The sequence below is a fragment of the Paroedura picta genome, chromosome 1 (assembly GCF_049243985.1).
Source record: "Paroedura picta isolate Pp20150507F chromosome 1, Ppicta_v3.0, whole genome shotgun sequence".
In the NCBI taxonomy this organism is placed as follows: Eukaryota; Metazoa; Chordata; class Lepidosauria; order Squamata; family Gekkonidae; genus Paroedura; species Paroedura picta.
The window spans coordinates 172,606,028-172,622,521 of record NC_135369.1 but is presented as its reverse complement, the minus strand read 5'-3'; the positions used below and the strand labels follow the sequence as shown (position 1 = coordinate 172,622,521).

At 43.0% G+C, this 16,494-nt stretch overlaps 1 protein-coding gene across 7 annotated transcripts in view; it reads right to left on the bottom strand.

Moving 5' to 3' along the window:
* Nucleotides 1-16,494, bottom strand: part of KLHL29 (kelch like family member 29) — a 562,720-nt gene that overhangs the window by 101,502 nt on the left and 444,724 nt on the right. For all 7 annotated transcript variants that reach the window (XM_077311762.1, XM_077311771.1, XM_077311715.1 and 4 more), the window contains one exon: nucleotides 5,101-5,300. In XM_077311762.1, coding sequence (XP_077167877.1) covers nucleotides 5,101-5,300 — 200 coding nt within the window. The remainder of the gene's footprint in view (nucleotides 1-5,100; nucleotides 5,301-16,494) is intronic.

Sequence of the window (16,494 nt, the reverse complement as noted above, 5' to 3'; positions counted from 1 at the left end):
TGGTGGTTTCAGTCTGCAGCAGCAATCATTCACAACTGGATTTGCACGTCCCCGGGAAGAAATGCAGCTGCAAATCATTGCTATAGCACAATACCCATTGCTGTGGGGACGAAGCTCTGGATTTAGCCCCGGTACACTGTCATTGAGAACCCGCTAGGGGGCTTGGATAGGAAGGACCTTGGCCCAAACATGAAGGGTTGGATCAAATGGCCATAGGTCCATCCAAATATTTACGAAAGAGAAAATTCAACAATGCAAACACAGAAATTAGCACAAAGAACAGATACAATGCCTGTGAAGAGAGAGAACAGAGGCTCACAGGAGTAGGAATGGGGATAAAAGGGAGGGAGGAAGGAAGGAATAATCATTTGTACTCTCTAATTCAAGCCTGCCTTAAGCTGATATACAATTAACTGTATGCAAGCCATGATTCTGTGGGAGCAAAGAAAAAGAACAATGTGTGAGGTGGGGAAAATTCAGTTCCATGAGCCATTTAGCTTGTGTTAAAAAAAGAGAGCTTCTAATCTTTATATAGTTGATGAAAAGCTAATGGGCAACGCCTGCTGGCACCCGAGAAGCTTCAGGAGGGTGTAACTCGGCTTATGGTGGCATTGTGGGAGTATGTGACATAAGCGTTTGCCAGAGGATGGCGGTTCAGGTCATTAGGCATGAGGAAAAAATGTGCGATTATCAGATTATCTCAGGGTATGTGGAAACACAGCCCATCTCCCTGCTGTTTGGGTTTAATAGGGGAGGGCATAGTAAAGGGGGATGGCATGGGGGATATTACAAGCTTGTATAGAGCCTCTAGTGGCACAGGGTGGTAAGGCAGCAGAAATGCTGAAGCTGTCTGCCCATGAGGCTGGGAGTTCAATCCCAGCAGCTGGCTCAAGGTTGACTCAGCCTTCTATCCTTCCGAGGTCGGTAAAATGAGTACCCAGCTTGCTGGGGGGTAAACGGTAATGACTGGGGAAGGCACTGGCAAACCACCCCGTATTGAGTCTGCCATGAAAACGCTAGAGGGCGTCACCCCAAGGGTCAGACATGACCCGGTGCTTGCACAGGGGATACCTTGACCTTATCGTGGCCCAGGAAATAATACTTGGGCCCTAATCATAAAGAGTCACTGTTTAAGATACCCTCAGTGCCATCCTAAGGAAGAGCCACACCCTTCTAAGACCACTGACTTAGGATATCTGCACCATGCTGCAGAGAGCCCTGCTCATTTTTCATAAGTGTTTTCCTCTTCACCAAAGTGGAGTATTGATCAGTGCTGCTTGCTTCAATTAAATAGCCAGCTGATGTTATCCCCCCTTCATTGGTATGATTCTTTTCATCTATATTGAAGATCTTCATGGAAATGCCCATAGTTTGTGGGAAAAACAGTTTCCAGAACTGGATCCTTGGGATTTTTTTAAAAAATAGTAATTACAGGATTGTATACAAAGGAAGAATTCTTCTGAGCATCCTTTGCAATTTCCAGTTTACTTAGAGCTATTCAAGGGCAGGAAATAATAGCGGAATGTACCAAATACAAACAAATAAACAATTTTCCTCCTTGACAGATTGGGAAGAACAAACTAGCTTTCGTACTGGTGGTTCTTACAGGATTCCCGGAAATAGTTTATGAGATGCTTAGCTTAGGCGATGCAAAAATGAAAAATGAGGCTAGCCCAAATGCTTTCCCCTAAACTTTTCATATAGCAAAACCATTCCACTATCTCTGACGCTCAATCCAGCAAGAGCTATAAATAAAAATAAGCAATTATGCTTTATGAATTCTCCAAATGAGAACACAAACCTCTGGTAGTTCCTCATATATAATGAAACTTAACAGCCAGCTCTCCCCTATTTCATAACCGTTAACACGGTTCACTGAATCCAAATATTAAGTATTGGAAAATAAAAAACCCCCAAAAAACCTCACATTGATTTAGTGGAAATAAATGCATTTTGTTATAGTAGCTGAATCTTTAGAGATAATGTGCGTGAGTGTATCTATGGATCATTACAAAAGCCATAAAGCCTATTAATTTAAAACACACTAGAGGGCAACTTTTAAAGTAAGGAAAATGCCAGGCGATCTGGACATGGCAGAAGGGATTGGGAAAGGAAGTGAACGGGAAGCACAAGTGTTGCATTTCCTGGTTCTGTTCTCCTCTGTTAATGAATCTTCTAATGGTCCCAGACCATCCGGGATAGCCGCCTGACCTCGACCAGGGCCATACCTTTTTGGTGGTGGAATGAGTTCCTGGAAGAGCTGAGGGCCCTGACAGAGCTATCAACGTTCCGCAGGGCCTGCAAGATGGGAGTTCTTCCGCCAGGCATTTGGTTGAGGCTGAGGGAGTTACTGGGGTTTGATCTGTGAGTCTAGCCCTACATTGACTGCTGAGCTTAGATGCATGGCAAGTACATCTGACAGCCTGGATATAATATTGTGTGCCACTCTGTTGGCGGGACAAGGGTAGCAGGGGGAGTTATTGGGAGGTATTTTGCTTTTTGCCTACCATCTTGTTGTTGTTAGAGCCTCTTGTGGGGCAGAGTGGTAAGGCAGCAGACATGCAGTCTGAAAGCTCTGCCCATGAGGCTGGGAGTTCAATCCCAGCAGCCGGCTCAAGGTTGACTCAGCCTACCATCCTTCCGAGGTCGGTAAAATGAGTACCCAGCTTGCTGGGGGGTGAAACGGTAATGACTGGGGAAGGCACTGGCACACCACCCCGTATTGAGTCTGCCATGAAAACGCTGGAGGGCGTCACCCTAAGGGTCAGACATGACTCGGTGCTTGTACAGGGGATACCTTTACCTTTTACTTGTTGCTGTTATTTTATTGTTAATATATTGGGGGGAGTGTGTTTGATTTTATTGTTTGATTGTATTGGGGCTACTGGGTCCTTTTATTCTGTAAGCCACCCTGAGCCGACTTGTCGGGAAGGATATAAATCTAATAAAAAAACAAAAAAAAATTAAAATAAAATAAAATAAAATAAAATAAAATAAAATAAAATACATACATACATGCATACATAAATGGAAGGCTGGGTTACACTACCACATAAGTATCCTTCTAGCGGAAAGCTCCCTGTACCAAAGGGAAGTTGAATGAGGTAGAATTAGGCTCACCATTTGCCCGCTTATGGAGGAAGGGGTCCCACTGGCAGGCCAGTCTCCAGTCCTTGCTTCCCAGACTGGCAGGAGAAAGGTTTGAGGGAGGAAATTATGTTGTATGTGATGTCACATCTGCCCCAAAGCTGAGATGTCATGTAAACACATCAAATGAGACTCTGGGCATCTGTGAAAACTCCGCAAACTCAGTATGGTGTTTTCAGGGACGGTTGGAGAATTAGCCAACATACTTACATCATCACACAACATAATTTCCATTGTCTCATCACTAAATCCACCTGATATCTTTGCATCGTCTCCTGATGGGTGATATTCTAGCTCAAAACACAGGAACAGTTAGAATGTCTCTCTTCCAGGATGGATGTAAAAGGTCCACTTTAAGTTGACTATAGAACTAGGAAGGCTGTGACTAAGAGGGCTGCCCTATCTCAGAAATCAATAGAGCATCAAGACCAGAGGTCTCCAGAGCAGCAAGCTAGAAGAGTTCTGAAGGGGCAAGTGGAAGCCAGTTTTCCCTAGATACCCCAAATGCTTCTGCTCTCTATGGGGAAGCTCACCAGAGTGCTTAGGACAACCAACATAAAGCCATGTATTTGCTAATCCCCATCCCTCTCCATAATCTATGGCCTACAAAAATTAGGACTGTGCGTACTCGGTACAAAGAACAACATCATCAAAAAGCCTATTAAAATGTTGCATATTTTGAAGCTCCCATTTGTTCAGGACATTAGAACTCACTCTGAGTTCTTGTGTCTGCACTATGAAGACATTAATATTGATCTACTTACGTTGTTATTATAAGGGATACAATACGACTCTGGGTTGGATCCAAAGATCCATTATCAGCACAAAGCCTGAGGATTGGGAGCTGGCTTTCCCCACTGCAACCACTAAATGCCATGAAGTTCAGCTCCTGCAGAGCTGTCAGGTGGGAGGAATTGCCAAACGCACTCGCCTGCCTTTATTAACCAAACTGTCAGTAAGCCAATGGAAAACCACCCTTGGATACAACCCAATGTATGCGAAGGAGGACTCTGAACCCTTGAAACCATTACAGAAACATGTTCTGTTGGTGTTTTCACTCCTCCTTTGAGATTCCAGCACACATTCCTCATTCACTCCCTGGCATATCTTGGCAACCATAAGAGCTAACAGCTTGTGAAGGAAAGCTGAGATTCTCAGGAAGCAGAACTAGGCACCCAACGCTAGAGTCCGTTCTCTTCCTCCAGCTTCCATCCTGGGCACAGGCCATATTTCAATAAAGTTGGTGGTCTTTTTAAAAATAGCGCTGCTCAACAAATGGTGTTCGGTGATGTTTCAAAGGGTCTTGGGAGACTGAACTGGAAAGTAGAGCTGTTGAAGGGTGGCCAGACCCCACCCAGGCAGGCAGTTCTGGAGGCCTCACTTCAAAGAGGACATGAACAGAATTGTGGAAAGTGATGAGGATTATCCAGGGCCAGGGGGCCAAGTCCTATGAGGAAAGGCTGAGGAAAGGGATGTTCATCCAGGGCCCATTCTGCATACATCAGATAATGCACTTTCAACGCACTTTTGAAATAGATTATCCTGTTCTGCACAGGAAAATCCAGCTGCAAAAGCACTTTGCATTATCCAATGTGTGCAGAATAGGCCCTGGAGAAGAGAAGGTTGGGAGGGGACATGATTGCTGTCTTTAAGTATCTGAAATGTTGCCATTTTGAGGAGGGCAGTAATGGGTTTCAGCTATGTGCAGAATGATATTGGCTAGAAATCAGGGAAAAAATTCCATTCAAGAGTAGTTCAACACTGGAATCAACTGCCTAAGGAGGTGTTGAACTCTCCCTCACTGTCAGTCTTCAAGCAGCAACTGGACAGACTCTGCTTTAGTGTGACCTTGTATTGGACTAGATGGTCTGTATGGCCCCTTCCAACTCTATGATTCAATGATTCTATTAAACTCCTCAAGTTGGGAAGAGAGAAATGGCAGGCAGTGCTTACCTAGAAATGAGACGCATACTTTGCAGAAAGTATGGAACTGGAACTTGCTGGCAGCCTCCAGAAGGGTTTTGGCGTTGGCAGAATCTATCACTAAGGAACCTGTATAAACAAATTCCAGCAGTAATTCCAGGACGTCTGCGGTGAGATTTGATAATTCCATCTCCAGCTTCTCTCCACTCCTGCTACTGTCTCGGGGTGACCTAGTAACAGCAGACAATGACATTCTTACAGGACATTAACAATTCCCCAGCGGTTGTCACTTACTGACGCTAGAAAATCACATTACACGTTTGGTTTTTTTTTTTTGTTGGTTTGTTTAAGAGTTGAAAAAAAAACACACACACATTGTATATTCAAAACAAATGAACTTTAAAAAAAGACTTTATTACTGGATCTGAAAGAGAAGAGTCTCACGCACGTACGAAAACAAGTTTATTGCTACTCTGCATATTCATGCAAAAAAAAAAAAATTGCAAACCAAATCAAACAAAAAAAAATTAAGAAGAATGAGCTGACACTAATGAAAAAGTGGAATAGGATTAACTTTCAAAGGAAAGCAATACGTTTTTTAAAGTTTGCATTCCACGTCTCTTCATCTTTGAACAGTAAAACTAAGTAACGGGAAATAAGCCTTCTGCTTCTTAAGAGGGAAAAAAGGTCATCTTTCTTTCTCCCCGTGACTGCATCCTTCAAATATTACTCAGAATGTTTCCTTAAATTTAAAGAGCTCAGGATGTATTCCAGCTTCCACTAACAAGCAAGTCTGCAGAAGCAACTGTTTTGTGCCCCCAGCAGTCCCCATCAAGGCACTGATGATGAACCAGTGAACTTCCAGAACAATATGCCAGGAAGCACAGGGAGCTTCAGCAAGAGGGTGTTATCAGCCATCCCTTGGACTCTTGCATTAACATAGCAAAGTCAATGAGTAGAGCAGGAGGCTCACAGCAAGAGTAAGGGGGCAAGGGAGATTTGGGGCAATTCTACCTTCTGGATGCAGCCTCCTGTACCACGAGGCCTACTGCATTTAGACCTCTCACCAATGGCATGCGGGGTTCAGGGAGATCATTAAAAATTGCTTCTGTAGACTTGTTCCATTTAGATTTGGCCTTGACCAGGGCCACAATATTTTCTGTCCTGGCCCCCGCTTGGTGGAACAAGGTCCCAGAGGAGATCTGGGCCACAGTTCTGCAGGCCCCATAAAAAAGAGCTTTTCCGCCAAGCTTTTGGTTGGCGCCAGTGAACCAATAACTTCTAGTGGGCCTCCCATGAGAACTCCCCGGAGAACTGCCTGATAAGAACATCTGGGGAAATGCAGTCAATCATGATTGGATAACTATTTAATGTTGATGATTTTAAATGTTTTAATACTGGTTTAAAGTTAAAATATTAATTTTATGTGGATAATTTTTAACTACTGTATTGTATGTACTGCTATATGTTGTTCATCACTCTGAGCCAGAAACAGGAGGGTGGTACAGAAATTTTATAATAACAGTAACAATAATTTGTGGGGGGCTGGACTGGCTGGGCCTCTGTGGTCTCCTCCAGCTCTCTTCTTAATAAACAGATTATTGTGGGAATATAGAGCAGTCCTTTTCAATCTTTTGACCACAGAGGAGCCCCTGAAATAATTTTTCAGGCTTTGAGTAGCCCTGGAATTGATATCCACTGGCCATGCCATACAGCCTTGCCCCCGGAAGTGACATGTCACCAGAAGTGACATCATCTTCCATATTAACAGGCAGGCTCGAGGAGGACTGAGTGAGTGGGGGGAGGAGGTAGAGACAGGAGGTGGTTTAGGACGGGAGTAGGTGTGTAGGCTCCACTGCTCTCAGGCAAAAAACCATGAGAACTCACTCATACATGGGAGGAGGGAAGGAGAGCCATGGAAGTGACCCATTCCCTTGCTTGTGCCCGAATCCATTAAGGCTGAAAGGGGAAAGGCTGTGGCCCCCTCCAGAGCTCCCGTGACCCCAGGGGGTCCACAGACTGCTGGCTGGAAATCCCTGTTGTAGAGTTTCTAGCAACTCCCCAGGCTGTCTTTTGTCATTTCTGGGTTGTCCCTGGAATTGAGACAATGAAGTTAGTGCTATCCCCACCCCAGCCTCCCTGCCTATTAATAAACCAACAAGACAGGTGATAGTTCTTAGCATGACTTTCTCAAAGCTTAGAAGTAACCAAGTCTAGTAAATTATGCATGTATATTAAATTTGCCATAAAAATATATTGTTCCCTTTTTAGGCACTAAATCAAAGAAGGGGATGGAAGGGAAAGGAAAAAAAGAAAGAAAAGGAAGCAAGGAAACCCTTAATGGCATTGCGTTGAAAATGGAATACAAGACAAGATAGACAGACAAAATGGTTAGAGCGGAGGAGGGAAAGGGGTGGTGGAACAGCCACCAGCTCTGCCACAGGAAGCCAGGAGCCATCCTCTGGAAGTTTCATGACTGTGGCCTATCGGTTTTTCCTGCATAAAGTGCTAAACAATTTGGTGATCCAAATATCGCCTGCATTTCAAGTGTGCATTAGTGCTTGTGGAACTATCAGACTAAATAAATAAATAAACAAACCAATAAATAAAAGAGATACATGGTGGGGGGAGGGAAATGGGCCCAGTTCCTAAGTGCTGGCACATGGCATAGCTGCAAAACACTAAAAGTGGGGTTATACCTGAAAGACAAAAAACAAAACGAAAAAAAGAACGCATTTGGTAACATCAAGAAAAGGGGAGGAAAGACAGTTAGCGTAGGGAAGCAAACTCCTTTTCAAGGGTTAGAGCCACCAGCACCTTCTCACAGAAGCGTTAATTGCTCTTGGGAGCCCGGTTAGACTTCACCACTGAAACCCATGTCAGAATTAGCACCAGACTTGCAGGTGTGCCTGTAAACCATTTGTAAGAATGGGTCGTGAAAGACCAAGGCAGCCTGGAAGAGAAGCATGGTCTGCTGCAACAAAGCCTCAAAGGTTAAGGTCTATGTCGCCAAGCAACTTTTACCAGCTTATCTCCTTTTAGGTATGGGACCAGAGGACAATGTAGAATGCAGAAAGATGGACCTTCTGATGGAAATACTTCTGGATCTCCCATTTCCCAATTCCACCTGCATGTTTGTCCCTGTCTCCTGACCCAAAACAATGACAGGAAATGCTTTAAGTGCAAGGCCCTTTTCACTCCCTAAAATGGAAGGATGAGTTATGATTTAGGGAGTCTTCTTAAGCCGTTGACTCTGCTGAAGCTTACAGATGTGCCTAATATGTCATGATTATTCCTATTAATTTCAACCACTCAATGAAGCTCAGTCTTGGATGGTTCTTGGCTCTTACCTGGCTTAAAGTTGATCACTGTTTTCCTTCTGAGAGCTATACCATACTCTCTGAACAGAACTGATGTATGCCTACTGGCTTCAAAGTGGCCTAGCCACATACGGCGTAGTGTTACTCATGACACAACTGTGCTCTGATCCTATCCAGATTTCCTGTACTAATAAAACCCTGCAAGTGGCTAACCTTATTGCCTTTGCAGCCAACGGAAGCAAATAGTAGTGAAAGCTTTCCTGGAAAATAAGCAAAAGTCCTTGAAGACTAATAAACATTTTCCAGCACAAACTCTCATGGAACTTCTGGGGTTGTTTTTGCCATCAAGTTGCCACTGAATGATGGAGACCCTGTAGTTGGGTTTTCAAAGCAGGGTATATTCAGAGGTGGCTTGCTATTATTTGCCTCTGCATAGCATCCTTGAACTTTCTTGGTGGTTTCCCATCCAAGTAGTAACCAGAGCTGATCCTGCTTAGCTTCCAAGATCTGATGACTATTGAGGTCAGGACCTCATGGGTCCAGCCTACATTTTGGCTCTAGGGCGTTAGTCCATGAAAGCATGTGCTGGAGTGAAATTTTGTTAGTTTAAGATGGGGCCACAAGACTTATGTTCATTGTTTTTTTGTGTGAAAAAGCTGTTAGCAGCTTTAGCCACCATTAGAACTTAGAAAACACCAGTATTAGAAGCAATTCCACCCAGTTATTGTTCCTCGGAATAATTAAGTGATAATCTCTTCTCCTTTGTAATACACGGAGCTATAAACGGCTGCTGCAATTGATTAAACACCAAAACAAAGCTAAGGTGTTTAATCAATCACAAAAGCCTCTTATGGAGAGCATAATACCCAGCAGAGATTATTGATGTTACACGACCCGCCAGAAATGGAAAAGAAAATTGTATCCTTTTCTTCTCCTGTGACAGTTTGATATTGGCAAGCGGCTGCCACCGGGATATTCACGCTGCATACAGATCATGGGTTTGGTTTAAATGTATCACTTGGATCTGAATGAGAACTCTGAAAAGGCCTGGCTTGGTGAATAAAATGATGAGACACACGCAAAGTAAGAACGGCTTCCACGATAAGAAATGGGGTTGCAGGATCTTTAGTTGACTAGAAGCAGTTGGGTTATTGGTTCGTACGGCTCCTAAGAGATAAACAATCAGTTTTCAAAGAAGCAGAGAAGTCATGTGAACACACACGAATCTGCCTTATCCATATTCAGACCAATGGGACCATCAAGGTCAGTACTATATGCTCCAACTGGTAGCAGCTCTCCAGAGTCAGTCAATGGTCTTCTATGTCACTTACTGCCCTGTCCTTTTATTTTGAGATGCCTGGAATTGAACAAGAGACCTTCCGCATGCAAAGCAGAATCCATTCCACTGAGCCACAGCTGCTCCCTGTGTCTGTATAGACCAGGCTTTCTCAACCAGGTTTTCTTGACTGCCCTAGAAGGGTTTCCCAAATGGAGGGGGGGGGAGTTAATTAAACTTTTATATATTCTTTTAAAATTAGTAAAACATTTATCTGGTGCTATGACCATATATGGTCATGCCAACCTGCCCCTTCTCCCAAAATGGCCAATGATGGGCCTGGAGGGGGTGGAAGGAGACGGGCCTTGGGTGGGTGTGTATACAGCTATGCTTCCCAGCTGTATTCTGCACGATTGCACCAGTTCTGGGGTTTCTTGAAGCCTGAAGAATGTTTCAGGGGTTTCTCAATGGTAAAAACGTTGAGAAAGGCTGGTATAGACAAACTACTGTGAGAAGATATATGGTGGGTTAGATCCCACAGAAAGGACAAGGAAGTCATTGCAGGAAGCCCTTGTGCTAAGTTAATGTAATTGCATCCGATCTGGCATTTTTGCATGCATATGATACAGCACAAGATATATATTTCAGCAAATATGGTATCCCCTTTCTCTGATCCGATTGTATCACACCTCCAGATTAGACTGTAATGTCTGTATCAGATAGCTTTTTTTTGTCCCTTTCTACAGAACGCTAATTGGGAAAGTAAAACCTATGCTTGAAGGTACAGTAGCTCTTCAGCAATGTCTTGTGCAAACTGAACTGTACTACACAGCAGGATTCAACCCAGTGTTACAAGCAGGTTACACCATAGCCTGAAAGTGGGATTACACTGAAGGCAAATTAACTGAGAGCATTCTTGATTATTTATATGCAACTAGAGCACTGAGAACGTCTTAATTTAATATATATGGCATAACCTGCACATTGGACCTCCAAGAAATCCACTGGAAGGGAGGTTCTCCAGGAAATCCACTGGAAGGGAGGTTCTCCAGGTATGAGTAACATGTGCCACCTGCTATGGAAGCCCATGGGGTGACATTGGGCTGATGACTGCTCTCAAAGCCTAAACTATTTCATAGCATTGTTATGAGGATAATGTGCAGAAGAGGATGAAAAGCCACTTTGGGTCCCCATTGGGTGGAGTATAAATTAAGTAAAATAAATGTTCCTAAAACAAAATTATATAAGGTGCCTGACCCTCTACTTTGTTAAAGATCATGGGACATTCCTTGATTGCACAGGGAGTCACCATTTTGTGGATTGGATCCAGCCAACATCTTGGCTCAACAGCATTTAGTTCCCCTCCTCATTACAAACACTATCTCACATGGTTTTTGCCCAAACAGGAGTCCCATGATCCCAAAGCAAAGTTTCTCTGAGAAAACCTGGCTGTATCCAATCTATGGTCATTCCAGAGGTTCATTTCACTGTGATAGGAATGCAGTTCACATGTTTTTCTTCCCTTGCAGGTGATGCAGATGATTTCCCTGCATCACAGAATCATAGAGTTGGAAGGGGCCATACAGGCCATCTAGTCCAACCCCCTGCTCAACGCAGGATCAGCCCAAAACATCCTGTTATGTGCCTGCACATCAGAACAGAAGGGGGTCTAGGTATCCTCTTTCAGCTAATACTTGAATTTCAAGCACAGCACAATTTCAAACATTCAGACTGCTGTTCCTCGGAAAGTACAATGTTCACAGCAACTACTGCTTTCATTGGAGGAAGTGTGACTTGGGGACAAATATTCCCACTTCCTAGTAAGAACACTGGGAAACAAAGAGGGTTTCTACCCCTTTAAAAATTGTTAATGACAACTGGAGCTGCCACTCAGTGTCATGACCCTGGGACATGTGCCCTTGAAGACACCAAGGCAGACTCAGGGCTCTTCGTAGACATGAGTAAAAGTAGCTTTATTGGGAGTCTTGGGGGAGCATCTACAGGAAGCTGCTGTCATAGAACATGAATTGTTGAAGACTCCTCATGGAGCTTTCTAGGGACAGCTATACCCTTCTCTCCCCCTCCCCTCCCCTGAGGTTTGCATGCCAAGCAGTGTCCCTACGGTTAGGCAAACTTATCTGACTACAAAGCAAAACCAGACTTCCAATGCGAGGAACCCTGCAAGGTACCACTCACAATAGATAATAGGAAGAGCTTCAGAGAGCCGGGAGAACAAAGGATGGGGAAGGGAGGATGGGAGCACCCCCTTGGGGAGCATAGGCCCCTTTGTCATGACCCCCCTCCTCCAAATGGAAGGCATGTCTGAGTACATGACACTCAGTTTTTATAAATCCTAACTACAGCCAAAAAAGGGAGAACTCATAACCAGACGTCTACTGTCCGGAACATGTATGTGTAAAGGGCCAACCCCCTACTAGAGGCTAAGAACCTACATGCTTGTTTATGATGAGACGATAAAAGATTTCAATTACAAAAAAAATTAAATGACTGATCAGAGGTATTCATAGTACTAGAACTCCGGGGCACTCAATTAAGTTGATGGACAACGGATTCAAGGCAGACAAAAGGAAGCAGTTCTTTACTTAATGAGTAATTAAACTGTGGAATTTGTAGTCAATGAGTGCAGTGATAAGCAGGAGCATAAATGGCTTTAAACCAGGATTAGAGACATCCACGGATGAGTGGTCCATCAATGGCTACTAAAGGGAGCCTCCAAATTTAGAAGTACTAAACCTCTGAATTCTGGTACTCAGAGGTGACATTAGGTGAGGCCTTAGCTTCTGTGGTCTGTTGGTTGGCCGTCAGGGGCAACTGTCTGATCACTCTGCGAAACAGGATGATGAACCACTCGTATGTTCCAGCCAAACCTTGTTATATTCTTTGCTCTAGCTCCTAAATCTTCCAAAGCTTACGCAAGGAATGCCGGAAAGGCACTTTTAAAGCCTCAGTAGGCTTCTACACTTCTAAATGAGTAAATACAAGGTGTAAATAAATGCAAGGTGTAATAAATGAATGTTAGCTGACTATACTGAAGGGTATTAATAGTGCAAGACTCTCTCCAGATCTGAACTTTGGGTCCTCCTATTTTATACGTCTCTGATCTGTCAGCCTGCAAATATTTTAGAAGTCTGCGGACATTTAAATGCGAACAAGCTGACCATAGTTCTTTGCTCTAAAAGTTTAAATAGAATGATGTCATTTATTGGCCTTGTAATCACTGCTCACATTAGAAAGGTCAAACATTCCACACTGTGGCAGGAAATCAATAATTTCCCCAACAACCCACGGGAAAAGGAAAGTTTTGCTTCTAGAAGAATAATGTGTAATAATAAACAATTTTAGTCTTCGGGTTTTATCAGTCAGGCGATCTTGGAGGCAACCTGCAGCAAAAAAAAAATCTGGTGGAGCCTGATAGATAAGCTCATTAAAATTAGGAAGTGATTTAAAATAGGACTCAAGATTTATCAGGGGCTAAACAGCAATGGAGTTTGTTTAGGTCAGTGCTGAAACAAGCTAGGAGAGCTTTTTTTAACAGCTTAATTTTTATAGGGCTGTCAGGGAATTCTTTCAGAACTGCAAAGCTCAAAGCCTCCACAGTCAGGTGACAGATAGACCTCTGGCTTCCCTACCAGTAAAGAGATAAGCAAGGCGGCAGTATATTTTCTGCTCTGGGGGCTACATAAAGAAAACAACTTTTTAAATAACTTTGGGCCCAATCGATTTAACTAAAACCAAATGCACTCAAGATAGGGCTTGTCCACTTAGTTTTGCCAGTGTTTCGATTTCGACAAGGGAACAGAGACAAAATATGCAGGAGGATCTTCTTTCGCAAAAGAAGGGTCATTTGTAAACCTAATCCGTAAAGCAGAAAACAGGTTCTACTTTTCCTTTGTCTCTTATCAACTAATTTGAAGATAAAAGAACAAAATGTTTCAGAGGGAAAAGAGATGCACATGCAGAGAAAAGAGATTTAGATAAAGATCTAAGAAAGCATGTTTGCAAATACTACTGCTTTCCTGACATTAATATATGCCTGAAATCCCGTTACAGGCCCTAAACAGACAAAAAGCCAGGTCTTAATGAGTGACAGCAGTAGACCTGTCTTCTGTGTTGCTACAAAAGGTCAATTTTCTCTGTTGTGTGCACATGTAGGCAGATGTATGCTTTCTCACAAAAATACCACATCAGACACCTTGCTCTGAAACAAAATTAGAGCTCGATATAATAAAGTCTTCTCAAGAGCAAGGTCACATTCGAAATCGGAAGGAAGCAGCTTTTACAAGGAAGGAGTGGCTGATTCATCAATTTACGGACAGGATTGTCCACCACTGCCTCTAATAGGAGTTTTTGACAGGGATTTTTTTTTTGCCATGATTAAGCTATACAGGGCCCATTAAACCTGTTCACTGTATTTATTTTGGCTGATTAAATGCCTGATTGTCTTTTGAAGGTTGGCCATATTCTTACTCAGATTTACATATGGAAAAGCTACCTATACATATTTTAGACAGCTGTCTGCTATCTGGTTACATCAGAGAATTATGTTAACAAGTCAAAACAAACTCAGGATGTTCAAAACGAAGCCATCTGCACCGATGAATTGTGAACAACATGAAACATGTTATAGAAAATCCTGCAACAAAGAACAGCTTCCTAGCTTTGTCCTATGCCAAAAGAGGTATCTTATACCTGCAGAGCATAGCAGGGTGGTTAAAAAAGGCGAATGCCAAAAAACAGGACTTTTAAAACCAGGGAATCAAACTACAAATTGCTCCAGTTTGGCCAACTTGCCAGTTGAAAAAAATAAGGCTCTGATTCTACATTTTAGAGATCTTTTATTTCAAGTTGCTGTGAACAGGAAGCTCTAACTCTGATACTACTAGTTTATACCAATTTACTCTCAATATGCTGATGAATTGCCTGGAGCTAGTTTAACTCCCCCCCCCCCCCCAAATCTGAAATTTATGATCCTGTCAGATCTCAGAAGATAAGCAAGGTCAGCCCTGGCTAGGACTTGGGAGGGCAACCTCCAAGGAATATGAGGGTCATGGTGCAGGGGCGGGCAATAGAAAACCACCTTGTCTGGCGGATAGCCAATCTTGGGAAGACCTGGCTATAGTACACATATGCAAAGAAAGAAAGAAAGAAAGAAAGAAAGAAAGAAAGAAAGAAAGAAAGAAAGAAAGAAAGAAAGAAAGAAAGAAAGAAAGAAAGAAAGAAAGAAAGAAAGAAAGAAAGAAAGAAAAATCTGCAACATAGAGATACTTTCAAAAACATAATTAGTACAATGACTGGTGTTTATTTTTCCAAGTCACATCAAATTAATCCAGGCAACTTGGTGGTTGCTGTGAAATCACAGCTGATTTTTGGTGACTCTTTAGGGTTTCCAAAGCAAGGCACAAACAAGAGGTGGTCTGTCATCACCTGCCTCTACTTAATGACCCTGGACCTTCCTTGGAGGTCTCCCATCCAAGTACTAACCAGATTGACCTTGCCTAACTTCTGAGATCTGACAAGGTCTGGCTAGTCATAGATTATCCAGGTCAAGACTTCTATAGTTTAGTAGTTTATTATTCATTTAATGGGCATCTTTTTTGCCCGACATTTCACTTTCATTTGCCTGACACTTCACTTTCATCCAGAGGTGTTTTGAACTGGCTGTAAGCAGTTAGGCCAATGGTCAACTTAGAAGTCCAACCAGGTTGTCCAGCTCAATGTTTCAGGACAGAAGCCATGGTGCCTACTGACTCTTCTTTCAGCCATTTTGATTATAAGCAAAATACTTCTAACAACCGTTCCAGTCCTAGCCTGAAAATCGGCATCCAATTCTCTATTTCAAGGCTTTCCCATCACCTCCAAGTCAAGGGCCTCTCCTTTAATCCTCTAGTGGCTGCTTTGCTCCATTAACAGACTTGAGGCACTATATAGCTACTCAGGAGTCCTGGTTCCTGTGGCTCAGGCCTACACCTGCTAATCCAAATTCCAAGCTCCTGCTCCCCCCCCCCCACTACCACTCCAGCCACGCTGATCCCATTGGTTTGGCTTCCTGGGCAAGACTGAAATATTTAAACTATAAATATTTGCCTACTAACAAGGAAAAATATATTTTTTTTACTTACACAGAAAAGAATATAATGCAATAAATTGGTCTCATCTTCTAGCTGAGATGTTTTATTTAGAACGGATGAATACAGAGAGTCCAAGAGCTGGGGGGTGGGAATCAGATGTCGTTGTTAAGTGGAGATGAAACTCCACTTCTGATTCCCCCCCCTTTCCCGTCTTTGTCAAATTGTTTTGAGTGTCAAAAATAGGAGCTGCAGTCCTCATGAGGGTTCTTTGTGTTTGTATGTGTTGGTTCATGTTCTCATTAGAAGGAGCCTGTTGAAGGCTACCCAATTTAGGCTATGGGGAAAGGCACTAATCCTGAAGGAATTTGGAGGTGTAACAGAACTGAGTAATACCGGAATTGCCCACCCTGTGACTTTATCCTCCAAATAATTAGTTTTCAAACCCCACTAGGGCTGTTCATAACGGCGTAAACAAGTCCGAGAAATAGGGTTCCATCTATAGCAAACTCCCAGCCCAAAGCACAATCCGTGGAAAATGTCATCCTGTCCCATTGAGCTTTATTTACCATTCTTTATAGCACTTTATAACTCATGGGATACATACAAAGGCAGCTGTGTCACATGCAAAGTGATGGATTTCCACAGCACACAACCGTTATATGCAAAGCACATATAATTTAGTGAAGTAGCTACAGCTGCAAAGTAATCAGTCAAGTAAATGAGGACCCTTCTACAGCAG